The sequence below is a fragment of the Camelina sativa genome, chromosome 19 (genome assembly GCF_030686135.1).
Source record: "Camelina sativa cultivar CO46 ecotype springtype chromosome 19, ASM3068613v1".
NCBI classification, from domain to species: domain Eukaryota; kingdom Viridiplantae; phylum Streptophyta; class Magnoliopsida; order Brassicales; family Brassicaceae; genus Camelina; species Camelina sativa.
The window spans coordinates 12,034,804-12,049,301 of NC_141898.1; the positions used below are offsets into that span (position 1 = coordinate 12,034,804).

The 14,498-nt window shown below is 34.8% G+C and overlaps 2 protein-coding genes across 2 annotated transcripts; one reads left to right on the top strand and one right to left on the bottom strand.

The window, feature by feature from the left end:
• Positions 1–2,213: 2,213 nt before the first annotated feature.
• On the bottom strand, positions 2,214–4,470 carry LOC104766190 (calmodulin-like protein 11). The gene is made up of 3 exons (XM_010490025.3): positions 3,775–4,470; positions 3,602–3,682; positions 2,214–2,589 (listed from the first exon to the last, which is right to left on the bottom strand). Exons 1-3 carry the CDS (start codon positions 4,030–4,032, stop codon positions 2,452–2,454), a joined length of 477 nt encoding a protein of 158 aa, XP_010488327.1. The 5' UTR covers positions 4,033–4,470; the 3' UTR covers positions 2,214–2,451.
• A 7,632-nt stretch (positions 4,471–12,102) lies between these two features.
• LOC104766191 (guanine nucleotide-binding protein subunit gamma 2) lies at positions 12,103–14,110 on the top strand. Its single transcript, XM_010490026.2, has 4 exons — positions 12,103–12,498; positions 13,576–13,628; positions 13,709–13,753; positions 13,842–14,110. Exons 1-4 carry the CDS (start codon positions 12,379–12,381, stop codon positions 13,924–13,926), a joined length of 303 nt encoding a protein of 100 aa, XP_010488328.1. The 5' UTR covers positions 12,103–12,378; the 3' UTR covers positions 13,927–14,110.
• The last annotated feature ends 388 nt before the right edge of the window (positions 14,111–14,498 follow it).

The window sequence follows — 14,498 nt, forward strand, 5'->3', positions numbered from 1 at the left end:
AAAATAATATTTGACTTATTTCAATAAATGGTTACAAACTTTTTAATTTTGGAATGTTATTTGTGTATTTTGTTTACATATTAACAATAAATATATAACATTTTTAAATAGTGTGAGAATATGACATTTAGAGAAAAAAAATTCTTTTTAAAGTGTAATATAATTGGTAAAATTCTCTTAAAGCTAAAACTTTTTTTCGAATTTACATGTTTAATGAAATATGTAAGTAATTTTTGATCAAATTTTAGAGTTGGATATGATACATTTAATATAAGCTCAGTGGTCCACTGCGCAACCAAGTCCCCAATTATAGTGGTTGGTTTCAATTTGTCTATAAGCTTATGAAAATTTAAGAAAAACGGTCCTCTAATTCTTTTTATATGGACTTAAAATAACAATGTCAATACATTGAAGAGGATAAAATAAAAATGAAAATTGCAAATAATGTTAGAAAAAAAAAGAGAGTCAATATAAGTATATAATTTCTTGGTCAAAGTTGCATACAAAAGTTTGGACAAAACTTAACATCAAGCTAATATTACAAAGATGCATTTATAAAAGGCGACTTCAATTTCTGAGGTTTATGAATCTATATTATTATTTTCACAGCATTTTTTAGAAGAAGGCTTGAAGTTGGACAATATTTACATCATATGCCATTGTAATTAAAACATTTAATACAAAAAAATTTTTAAAAAAAATAAATAAATTAGGAAATTCGAGTTTGGAAATATATATTTCACTAAATATCTTAACAACATCAATTTCTATTTTCCTTTCTAATTACAAGTTTTAAAATGTTTTAATGAAAAAAGAAACTATAGTATCTTACCTTATTCAATTTTGATTTTCTATAATTGGTTTGGCATTATACATGTTTTCCATTATACATGTTTTCCATTATACATAAATTATTAAACTGTTTAATGTTTTCTATGTTAAAATAGATAGAGCAATTGATGACAAAATGGATAGAAAAAAATATAAAAATAAACTAATAATGTATGATTTTATTATACTAGATATATATATATATATATATATATATATATATATATTTTTTTAACCTCCACAAAATGATATATGTTTTTTTGACTAAAAACATGTGTCATTTATAGAATTATGATGTCAAATACATATATATATATATATATATATATATATTCTGTTGCAAAATTTAAATAGTGAATACATCAAATTTAGTCATATGAGTAATATCAATAATATTATCTGTGTAAATATCAATAAACACTAGAAAAGCAACAATAATTTATGGAAAATTTTATTTATCCACGGGTCCAAAGCTAAACTAGAAATAATCATAAGAATGTGATGGGAATTAGGTTAATATTAGTACACTTATATATTTTTGCGAGTTGGTTTAAAAACACAAGCAAAATATTTTAAAACTTAATTTTACATGAAATGAGTTAAAAACCAACACTAACCCGCTCCATCATACTTAGATACAAAACTAACTATTTTTTTTAATAACTCTTTTTTTCTATCCACGGGTCCAAACCTAAACTAAAAATAATTATAATTATGTGATGGGAATTAGGTTAATATCAGTACACTTATATATTTTTATGGGTTGGTCTAAAAACACAAACAAAATATTTTAAAACTTAATTTTATATGAAAGAAGTTAAAAACCAACACTAACCCGCTCCATCATACTCATAGACAAAACTAACTAATTTCAAATTGGTGAATAAGATTATTTTACTACAAAGTATTATACATATTAACATATGTTTACTTTCACAACAACTAATTTTGATTGATTAAATTCCAAAATAAAAGAATTTTGATTAATTAAATTTCAAATGAAAATAATAATTTTTAAATAGATAAAGAAAATAAAATTACAAATATCTCAATATTATTGTAAAAAAGTTTAAAACATATATTTGATCCAACATAATGTTTTTTTAATAAGTTATATAAAATATACAAAAATACATAATCGTGCGGTGTACCGCGGGTTAAAATCTAGTTTAGTGTGATTATGATTGTACCAACCACCAACTAAGGGTTTTATATTTCCTCTTAAGTGTCTTAATACTTTGATTAAAACTAAAATTAATCTCGAACGGAAAATTATGATTAGCGTCTTACACTTTTTAAAATTGATAGGAAATTCTACATAATACTATGCACTATGTGATAAAAACAAATCTTGATTTTTGTTCTATTTACCATACACAAAATAGCCAAAGAACATATAAGTACCCAATCTGATTAACCTTTCCAATACAATGCTAAAAAAAAACTATATACATTAAAAACTTATTAAGAATCACACTAATCCCAAAATAATCTATTTGTGTCATTGAATATGAAAGCTAGCTTAAAATTAATTTAATTGGAAAAGTGAAATACGATAATCTGACAAGGATTAACAAATTTATAAAAGATAATACAATGTAAAATTGATTTGATTAGGTTTTAACCATTGGTCATCATCATCCTGACAAATTCATCATAATTGACTTGGCCATCACCGTCCAAATCTGCCTCTTTTATCATTTGATCAACCTCTTCATCAGTTAGCTTCTCCCCAAGATTGATCATCACATGCCTCAGCTGTAATCATATACCAAAATTACAGAGATTATATATTATGAGCACTATTTAGTAGTACTATTTACTAATGATGTTTGTCTTTAAGCTAGCATATATCATGGCTAATGCACAAGAAATTTTTTTATATTTATAAAAGTTAAACCATACATACATATAGTATATATGAATGTGAAAAGAATATATAAACATACTGTATTATTTACACTAGGTGATGACATGTGCTCTGCCCAATAAACCAATAGAATCATAAACACAGTTTACTACGACGATGTTATTCACTATTTTAAAATATTTCTTTTGACCTCGTTATCTCCAAAAAGTCATATTGCCAGCTAGCTCGAAGCCTCAAATAATTTAGCTTTCTACGACGCAAGGCAGACACTTCTTAATTAATTAACGTAAACACCTAAGGATCTCTTATAATAAAACTCAAAGCATCGTCTAGACAACTCGTGATCTGATATATTTTCATTGATACAAAAGATTCCAACCTTGATTTAGCTATCTATTCTTTTCCTCCTTTATCTAATCAAATTAACTCATTGCTAATAAGAATTATACGAATATAGAGAATCTAAATTTCGAGTGAGTGTGTATACCACTCAAGTAGAGCAAAACAAATCTATATTTTTCTTAAGAAAATTGGTTCATGTAACAAAACTAGACACACAAAAATTTATTTTGTTAGATACAATACAATCAGTTAACTCATATGTTAGATACATACTACATGCTTCCAATCATTAAATTTAAAACATAGTTAGACCGCACGTACGATAATAGTAATTGGAGTGTTATATAAAACGCCTCCAACTGATTTTGTTCCATTATACTCAATTGATGCATATCTAATTTTATAATACATAGCTAGTCGCAACCAAAAAGAAAAGACATAAATATGCTTAAAAGTTTTGTGCATACTACAACTAAAGAAATTAAAAGATTTGCAAAATCTAAAGGAAAAAGGAGTATATTGTTATAATTAAGAGAAGAAAGAGTAATAATTATATACCTCACTGGCAGAGATGTAACCATTTTGGTCTTTGTCAAACACTTTGAATGCTTCTTTGAGCTCTTCGTCTACATCAGTTTCCTATAACGACAAAAAAAAACAAAAAAAGTCAGTGAAGAACGAAAAACCAGTATAATTAATTGATGTAATCTCCTATAAAGTTATAATTAAACCTGGATTTGGTTGGCCATGAGGTTGAGAAACTCAGAGAATTCGATGGTGCCGTTGCCATCCGAGTCGATCTCAGTGATCATATCTTGAAGCTCTTGTTCGGTAGGGTTCTGATCCAACGAGCGGATGACAGTGGCAAGTTCATCAGCAGTGATGCAACCATCACCATCTTTGTCGAAGAGACAAAAGGCCTCTTTAAACTCCGTTATCTGTTCTTGCGTCAGTTCTTGTTGTTTTTGTTGTTGTTGTGTTTCTTCCATCTTGTAGTAGTCTTCTTGCGTACTAGTCTTCTTCAGAGAGAGAGAACAAAAAGAAGAGAGTAGAGAGAAGGCAAAGAGAGAAGATAGAAGAGAGAAGAGAGAAGAGAGAAGAGCGGAGAGAGCTTTGAAGTGCTTTCAACTCATTCTATTTTCCTTATTTGTAGAAGTCTTTGCTTTAGACTTTCTTGCTTTGGACTCATTCACTTTGTTTTATTTCTTTTTTTCATTAATTTTATTTGCAAATAATTTATTTGGAATTTTTATTCTAGTCACATTACTTTAAATGTTAATTTCCTTCAAAAGATTTTTATACATGATTTTTCATTTATATGAAAAATATCTTAAATGATAGCTTATGCGAAACGAAGAAAGTAGTATATGCATATGGTTGTGACTTGTGAATGATGTAATTTGTAACAATAATTAGCAATTGCATACAATGAAGTAGTGTGTGTAATTTGTAAAATATAAATGGGTGTGGGTTTCGCCAGCTGTAAGAGTAGATGACGAGGAGACAAAGAGCATTGAAATTGGTAGACCAAAGCATTTGAGTTACGGGAAAACGTGTCGATCTCTTTTTTCTTTCTTTCACTATTTTAGGCTTTTAGCACATTATTCATTTACATAAATATTCCTTAATTTTCTTCAGCCCTAACAGATCATTACCGACTCGTTTCACGCCGTGGTACAACTATGTGCGTATAACATGATTGACCGAATTTATTATAATGTGTTATATATTTATTATAATAATAAATGTGTAATTTGATCAAACATCATTTATTTAGAAGCAAAATACTGTAGTACGTTTGGGACTCTATTAGACATATATGTTGCCAACAAAAAAAACTTACCTCGGTCAATCACTTTCTTGTGAATTTCTCTTCAATTTTTTTGGTGGGAAGTGAATTTCTCTTCATTAGTTGCATTATAAATAGTTCAACAGAACCAAAAAAATTCCCAGTTTCTCAACAATTTTGTAAAATCATTTGAGATAAATTATATTTGCATGATGTATTTTATTTATGTTATATGTGTAATGGTTTGAAGGTGTAGATAATGACTAATTTCTAATTAATTTTAAAAGCTGACTCAGCTACGACCAATCAAACACATTTTTGTATAGACTTTGCATAATGACACCGACCTCTTAGTACGTGCTTAAACTTGTTGACTAAGCTGAACTGTGTGACCTTGTCCAAAATCATCATAAGTTATATTTGCATGATGTATTTTATTTATGTTAATATTTCTACATATGAAATAAGCAAACGTGGAAACTTTCTTAACCCCATACAAAAGAGGAAAATAAATATTATTTACTCTCGATAAGGCTTTGTAAGTTTTACACGTAATCAGACTGAATCCAAAATTAAATATGAGAATTTGATTTCTATTAAAAATATATGACTAAAATTCCAACTATACAGGGATGGTTGATTCCCAAGACCTAAATTTCACCATCATCGAACTTCTCCTTCATTGCAACATGTTGACTTGACTTGAATGTTGGTATTCGAAAATATTAAATGGACGAAATGATGCATTTGTTACAAATATACAAATCCAGTTCTAGTCTTGTTGATATGGTCTTGATATAGAAGTTAGTAATTTACTAATTTATATACACAATAGTTTAAACAATCAATCGTATTCGTATCTACATGGTCTTGAATGGGATTTAGTAATGCTAACTTGTATAGAGTGCCTGCGGTACCATTAGGCAATAATCTCACAAGCTTACGTACGTAAGAGTGTTTGGATGCGTTTTGATTTCATAAAGTCAGTACTATGCTAAACTATTTAAAAGTTGCGGTGACCCACTTAATGTTTTTTGCTTTTAGGTTTGTTTTGTCTTTTATATTTGACCTTTTTGTTTTCTGATAAAGTTATATATTTGACGTTTTTGTCCAGCAAAAGATATACGTCGATGTTGAATTGGCGTCGTTTAAAAGGGGGTTGGAAAACAAATTAATGCTGTAAATATGAAACGTACAAAATAGGTCTTATACTAGTGTGTTTTTTGACTGCACAATTACAAGATGTGATGCGAAATGATAGTTAGATTTTAGAGTAGTTTTCATCTGAATTAGGATTGAAATTTTGGGTCCACCTTACGTACTCTCTATACATATCTAACCAAAGAGACTGAAAATGGGCGAAATTTTGCAATATTTATATAATTAGATCGAGTCCGATCATATATACTTATATAGAGTTGATAAGGTCGTCTTCTTTCGTAGTTCCCTTTTTTGCACTAGTATTCGGAGAAGTATAGACAATTTTTTGTTTTGAGATTTCGAAAGCTGGTCTTGGATAGCGTTTAACGATGAAGCCATGAAGGCACCAGTTTCTTTAAAGCTAAGGCAACCGCGCAACTGTATGAATTTTGCGACTTAAAATTGGCGTTTCCTCTTTGGACATTTGTTGGTGTTAATCGTTTTGGCTTTTTTTTTTTTTTATCGTGGTTTTGGGCTTTTTAGTTATAATTTTTAATATTTATATCTCTTTTTTTTCTTACAATGTGATTGCTGTCACAATTCAAAAATTTTATACATCTTCAATTTATTAAATATAGAAAAAGAGCAACTTATATAGGATATTAATTAGTTTAGCATAAACTATATCTTTTGTTATACTGATTAGTTATTAATTTTATAATATTATTGTTAGATAAGATATACCCAAATCTTATATTCATGTATATCTCATATATTTCGGTACATATTTAGTCTTATCTCATTGTACACTATATATACTTGATTAATGAGAATGACTCCGATCAAGGAGATTAACCAAATTACATGGTATCATAGCTTTTCTAAGCTAACGCTATTTCTTTTGCTACTTGATCCTCTTCTCTTTTCTCTTTTCTCCCTTCTTTCTTTGATCCTTTGACCCCCTCTGCATTAACAACCATGTCCTCTGAGATGACAGCAGTCACGGCTCCTCTCTCCTCCAACAAGCCTTACGGAATCGCTCAAATTCGCGGTTACATTCCGATCCAACTCGATCTCACCAAACTTAACTACGATGTTTGGCGTGAATTATTCGAGACTCACTGCACCAGTTTCGGTGTCCTTGGACACCTGGATGGCTCATCTACTCCCTCTCCCGATGAGCAAGAGCAGTGGAAAGAAAGAGATGGACTTGTCAAGATGTGGATCTACGGCACAGTGTCTGAACAACTTCTCGACACAATCCTCAAAGCCAAATCCACCGCCCGTGACATCTGGTGCACTCTTGAGAGTCTTTTTCGTGATAACAAAGAGGCTCAATCCCTTCAATATGACAACGAGCTGCGTACTCTTGAACTTGGTGACATGAACATCACCGACTACACACACCAATTGAAGACTCTCTCTGACCTGTTAGCGAATCTCGATTCCCCTGTCACAGAACGTATGCTGGTGATGCACATGCTTAATGGTATCTCCGACAAGTTTGACAACATCACCAACGTCATCCAACATCAAACTCTGTTTCCCTCCTTCCCTAAGGCTCGCCTCGTAAGCAAACCAAGGTGGTCCTGCAACACAACACCACGTCGTCCTCTCCAAACATCATGTATACTGAACCAACTTCACCACACCAACGACCTCCACAGAACAACAACGGTGGCTACTCTGGTCGCAACCACAACAACAGAAACCGTGGCAGAGGTGGTCGCAACTACCGCGGTCGGGGACGCTACAATCACAACCAGTGGAACAATCATCCCTATTCTCAGCCACCTTCGTCCTACAATGCCCCACCGTGGATGTATCAGCACCCTTACGGCGGTCCCCCTCCATCGTATCACATGCCGCCTCCCTCTTCCTATGGTGGAAAATCTCAATCTCCTAGCAGTGTGCTCGGTCCCTATCCACATCGTCCCCCAAATGAGGCACATTATCACAACATGGCACCGTTTGTCGGCAGTACGCCATCTTATGCACATTCGGCTCTCTCCAATGCTTTCAGCACTATGAGTCTTCAAGATCCGACAGAGACACCTTGGGTGATGGACTCCGGTGCAACAAATCATATTGCAACTCAGCCAAGTATGCTACGTTCCCTTTTTAATAAGAGTATTTCTTCTTCTGTTATGGTTGGAAATGGGTCCTCTGCTCCAGTAACCAATACCGGTAACACCATTTTTAACACAACCTCTTGTCCACTCCATCTTTGACATGTTCTTGTCTGTCCTACAATCATCAAAAACCTGATCTCTGTCCGGAAGTTTACCATTGACAACATGTGTTCTATTGAGTTTGATCCATTTGGTTTTTGTGTCAAGGATCTACGAACACGGAACAGACTACTCCGTTGTAATAGCTCCGGCCCGCTCTACACTCTCACACCATCTTCATCATCATTCTCACAAGCTCTTAGAGTGTCTACTCTCCCAGGATTCATATGGCACTGTCGTCTCGGCCACCCAGGATTATCTACTCTCTCGTCTTTGTTCAATGCTGGTTTTATTTCTTTTCCCAAACACGACTTGACAAAATTGTGTCACGCGTGTCAGCTGGGGAAACATACTCGTTTAACATTTTATAGTTCGAATTCAGTTGTTTCTCAACCCTTTGATGTGGTTCACTCTGACTTATGGACCTCCCCTGTTACGAGTTTTAGCGGCGTTAATTATTATCTCATTTTTCTTGATGCTTATAGCCATTTTGTTTGGGTCTATTCTATACGCAAAAAGAGTGAGGTTTTCAGTAGGTTCCTCCACTTTGCAGCTCGTGTGCGTACGGTTTTTCACCGCGAAATATCATCGCTTCAATGCGATAACGAATGTGAGTTTGACAACAAGTAGTTTCGTGACTACTTTGCTTCCACGGGAACAAGCTACCAGTTCTCCTGTCCCTACACTTCCCAACAGAATGGTAAGGCTAAAAGAATGTTGCACACACTTAATAACCTTGTTCGTACTCTGCTCATTCAAGCCCATATGCCGCTCACCTACTGGGTTGAAGCCCTTCACACGGCGATTCATCTCTTAAACATCTTATCATCAACGGCCATAAACAATGACATCTCGTTCAGGAAGCTGTTCAATCGACAGCCATCTTCTGATCATCTGCGGGTCTTCGGCTCACTCTGCTATCCTAATCTCATGCCTACTACGCCACACAAACTCTCTCCTCGCTCCTCACGTTGTGTGTTCCTTGGATACCCATCTGATCATAGAGGATATCGCTGCCTTGATCTACAATCTAAGAAAATTATATTATCCCACCATGTTGTCTTTGATGAGTCCACTTTCCCATTCGCTACAATCCAGTCCTCGCCGCCAGTGGTGCCGCCTCCATTTCCGTTATTACCATCTCCCCTATCCCAATCCCGTCACCTGTGCACATGGAACAACCGCCTACTGTACCACCGGTATTGCCACAACCTCAACTGTCCCCTACTCCACCTGTCGTTTCCTAGACTGCTGCATCAACCCCTCCTATAGTCTCTACACACTCGATGACAACTCGCAGCAAGAACGGCATTGTCAAACCACAAACACGCCTTTGTCTTCACACCACTTACACCTCTCCCTTACCTAAATCCCACATTGACGCGGCTAAGGACTCTAATTGGAATCCAGCCATGGGAGTAGAATACCATGCTCTTGCTGACACGGGGACGTGGTCATTGGTACCATGGCCTAAGTCTGCTAATATTGTTCGCTCCATGTGGTTGTTCAGGCACAAGTTCGATGCAACAGGGAAGCTTGTCTGCTACAAGGTGCGGCTGGTGGCAAATGGGAAATATCAACAGCAAGGCGTGGACTGTGATGAAACATTCAGTCTGGTGGTTAAACCAGCGAGGATAAGAGCGGTGTTAGACGTTGCTACGAAGAAGAACTGGCCTCTCCATCAATTGGACGTCAATGAGATGGTATATATGCATCAACCTCTGGGTTTTAAAGATCCCTCCAAACCGGATCATGTGTGTCTTCTCCATCGTTCTCTTTACGGATTGAAACAAGCTCTGCGGGAGTGGTACAATCGTTTTGCAACCTATGCCTGTCGTGTTGGTTTTGTTCAGTCTGTCATGGACCCATCTCTGTTTATCTTGTCTTGTGGCCATGAAATCGGGTACTTACTTCTCTATGTTGACGATATTGGACTCACAGCATCCTCCTTTGCGCTTCTCAAATCCATCATTTCCTCACTCCATTCCGAATTTGAAATGATGGATCTTGGTCATCTTCATTATTTCTTTGGGATCCCGGTCACACGTAACGATCAGGGGCTCTTCCTTCACCAACAAAACTATGCCGCCGATATTCTAGACAGAGCAAATATGACCAACTGCAATCCTTGTCGGACCCCGGTTGATACTAAACCGAAGCTTGCTCCTGCTGATGGTCCACCTGTCTCGGATCCGACTCTCTATCGAAGCTTGGCCGTGGCGCTACAATATCTTACCTTTACGCGTCCTGACATTTCCTACGCCGTTCAACAAGTGTGTCTCTACATGCATGATCCACGAGAGGCACATTTCGCTGCTCTTAAGCGCATTCTTCGGTATGTTAAAGGCACCTTGTGTCATGGCATGCAGATTTACAAGTCCTCTCCCACCAATCTTGTCGCTTACTCAGATGCGGACTGGGCGGGCTGTCCATCGACACGTCGGTCGACCTCTGGCTATTGTGTCTTTAATGGTCACAACCTTATCTCTTGGGCATCCAAACGCCAACAGACGACGTCCCGTTCCAGTGCTGAGTCGGAATACCGTGGAGTTGCCAATGTCGTAGCAGAGCTTACTTGGCTTCAGAATCTTTACTTGGAGATGCGTATCCCGTTAAACAAAGCTTCGGTGGTGTTTTGTGATAATGTCAGTGTTGTCTATCTCTCTTCAAATCCGGTCTAGCATCAACGAACGAAATACATTGAGATTAATATACATTTTGTCCAAGAAAAAGTGGCGCTCGGGCATGTCAAAAATTTCCACATACCCTCCATGCATCAATATGCGGACATTTTCACTAAAAAAAAATCTGGAACCATTGTTTCTTGATTTTCGATACAGTCTGAACATTCGGGAGCCTCCTGTTCGGCCTGTGGGGGGAGGGGGTGTTAGATAAGATATATCCAAATCTTAGATTCATGTATATCTCATATATTTCGGTACATATTTAGTCTTATCTCATTGTACACTATATATACTTGATTAATGAGAATGACTCCGATCAAAGAGATTAACCAAATTATAATTATTAAAAGGATATTAATATAAGAAACTTTTAATTTACATAAATCGAAATGAAAAATAAGGAGAATTGTGATAGACAAAACTTTATATATATATATATATATATATAAAAAAAAAGAAAAAAAAAAAAAGAATGGCCGAATATTACAATTCGTGGTCCTTTGTACATTCTACATATTATGTTGACAACCACAAATTAACCTATTAATATATTTTTTGTCCATCTCTTTCAGTGACTGAAATAAAATGATTTGTTATTTAGAAAAAAAAAAAAATAGGGCAGATATTAAGAAAACAGCTCACATAGCTTGGTACGCGGTTTCAGTCCTTTCTCAACCGTCCATGATCTCAATAAGTGGTCGAGACTCAGAGATGACACTACAGATTCAAATCTAATACGTACGGACATTATTGCTTTTGAATTGAAATAAGAAACTAACAATATAGATAAATCTAACGTAGTTTAATCTTTCTTAAAAAAGGTTATTACAGAAACTGACATTGTCAGTACGTAGAACTCTAGCTGACACACCAAGTACGTTTTCACTTCATCAATCCACACGTACTTGTTGATTCACCTCTACTTAACTTAGATATGCCATTTGTACGTATCTTACGTATATATATGCAATTTTTACTTACTTATACAAATTTTCGAGGAAATGATAAATTACACTTAATTAAGATAACCATTTTTTACTTACTTATACTTTTTTTTTTCCTTTTTTTTGGCAAACACCATTTTTACTTATACAGGTAACCATTTTCTCGATAACTTGATGATCATTCTCATCATCAAAATTCAAAAATGATAAATTACACTTAATTGGGCCACTAAAAGGCCCATTCTTAAAACATAAAACATCGAATCGGCGCGTGCTGATAACCGAAATCAAACTTTTAGGAAGGGACAAAAAAAAAAACAATTAAACAAAATTTTCTTCTTTTCTTCTTTTTTCAAAATCGCAACTTTTTATTTCTTTTTCGACCCTTTCGATCATCGGAAAAGCTCTTTTTTTTTTTTTTTTGACGATCTTTGGGTCTCGACTCTTGAGTAAAATTGGTGTTTCTTCTCTGTTGTTCTTAAAGTTTTGATCTTTTTTTGTTTTTTTTTTTTCATTTGGGGGGTTTTGAAATCTAGTGAAATTTTTGATGGAAGTGGGTAGCTCCAATTCATCGGGTCAGCTCTCAGGGCGGGTCGTTGATACAAGAGGCAAACACAGGATTCAAGCTGAACTCAAGAGGCTTGAACAAGAAGCTAGATTCTTAGAGGTATAATAAACCCTTTTTGTTTGTTTCGATTTGCTTGCTTGTGCCTTTTGGCTGATTATTGTCATAATGGATCAATCCTTTGTTTTTGTTTGTGCTTGGCTCTTTTTGGAGGGAATTGTATAAATCTTAGTGGAGTATGGTAAAAGAATTTGAAAGTTAGAAACTTTTTTCTAGTTTTGGGAATTGGGGAGCTGTTAATGGAGTCAATCTGATTTAGGGGGTTTTTGTTCTTGTTTTTGGGATTCAATGAGTGAATAAAGAAAAAAGGTTTGTTATTTTTGATTTTGTAACAGTTGGTATTGTGGGGTTGCGTTTTTGTGAGTTAGTTGTACTTGTGTCTTGATGTAGTTCAGTTTTATATATGCTTAACAAATATTGGATCTCAGATTAAGGGAACTGATCTGATTTAGGTTTTGGTTAAATGAATGGTTAAAGAAAACAACTTTTGGTTAGTTTGATTTTGTAGAAGTTGGTAATGTGGGTTTGCTTTGCTTTCCCTGAGTTGGTAGTGTCATCGATGTAGTTACTTTTGTATAGCACTTTTCAGGTTTGTTGCTTTCCTTTAGTTAGTTAGTAGTGGATCTTTGATTTAGTTACTTTTGTAGAAGACTTCGGAAGCACTTTACAAAATTGGATCTCAGATTACAAAGGCTTTGATTGTCATTTACGGGTTTAAGCAAAATTGTATGCTATTTTGTTCATGTGTTGTGGAGAAAAGTGACTTTGTTTTGTACAATACCTTTAAAGCTTATAGGGTTTATGATAGAGCTCAGCCATAGTGTCATATGCAGTTCAAAAGATAGCGGAAGAAGGACCTTTAGAATTGAGAAATGTTGTGTAGAACTGTCTCCTTTTAAAGAGTTTTTGTGATGCTAAATGTTATTCAAATTAGAGAGCATATCAATATGCTTTTGTTGATAGAGCAAAACAACGAATTAGGAAGGTTCAATCAGGTTATGTAATATCTTGAGCCCTGAGGGTTTAATCTCTTGTCCACGTAGCTGTTTGGACATTTGAAATGAAATAGTTGTTTAAAAAAGTTACAAGGTATAACTTTCTTCCTTCAATTATATTCAGGAAGAGCTGGAGCTGCTTGAGAGGATGGACAATGCATCAGCGTCCTGCAAAGAGTAAGAACTTGTTGCATAACTGATATCCAATTCACTGATAATCATTCCACAACCTTGACTCCTTTATCGAATGGATGCAGGTTCTTAGACAGTGTTGACAGCAAACCTGATCCTCTTCTTCCTGAGTAATTCTACTTCTGTTTTCTGAGAGTTACATGCCCATAACTGTGAGATGATTTGGTCTTATATGTTTCCTTTTGTGACTACTTGCAGAACAACAGGTCCGGTGAATGAGACATGGGATCAATGGTTCGAAGGCCCTAAAGAAACAAAACGATGTGGCTGTTCCATTCTTTGATCTTCCTTTCCCTCTTTTAAAGTTTTGTATCTACTTCTTCTAGAAGAGTGAGTTTGTGTTTTTACATTCCGCGGCAGTGAAATTGATGTAATTGGCCAAAAAATATGATTCATTTGTGCAGATAAAAAATCTATTGATATTGACATGTCTTTAATTTAAAGAGAATACATCTGAAAACACAAAACAAGATTCTCTTTCTTTTCAGAATTGTAATTCTGGGGCACAGCAACCAAAATAGTCGAAGCTTGTTACATGAAGGTCAGAGGGTATACCATATATACACTACTAAAGTCACAAAAAATGAAGTAAAATAAATGAGTAATCCAACTGAGATCATCACACAATCCTTTCTCCAATAAGCTGGACAACTTTGCTTGAATCATGGTTCTTGTCTTCTTGATATTGTGAAGGTTAAGTGCATTCAGTGATTTCAGCTGGAGTCAATCTCATCATTTATCAGTTCATGTTTGTTTTGTAAACACAAGTATGACTGAGCTTTGAAGATCCTTGTGACCGAGTAACCTTGAGAGTTCATCTTCCATGGCTTTGTCTGTGCTATGGGTAACCACAAT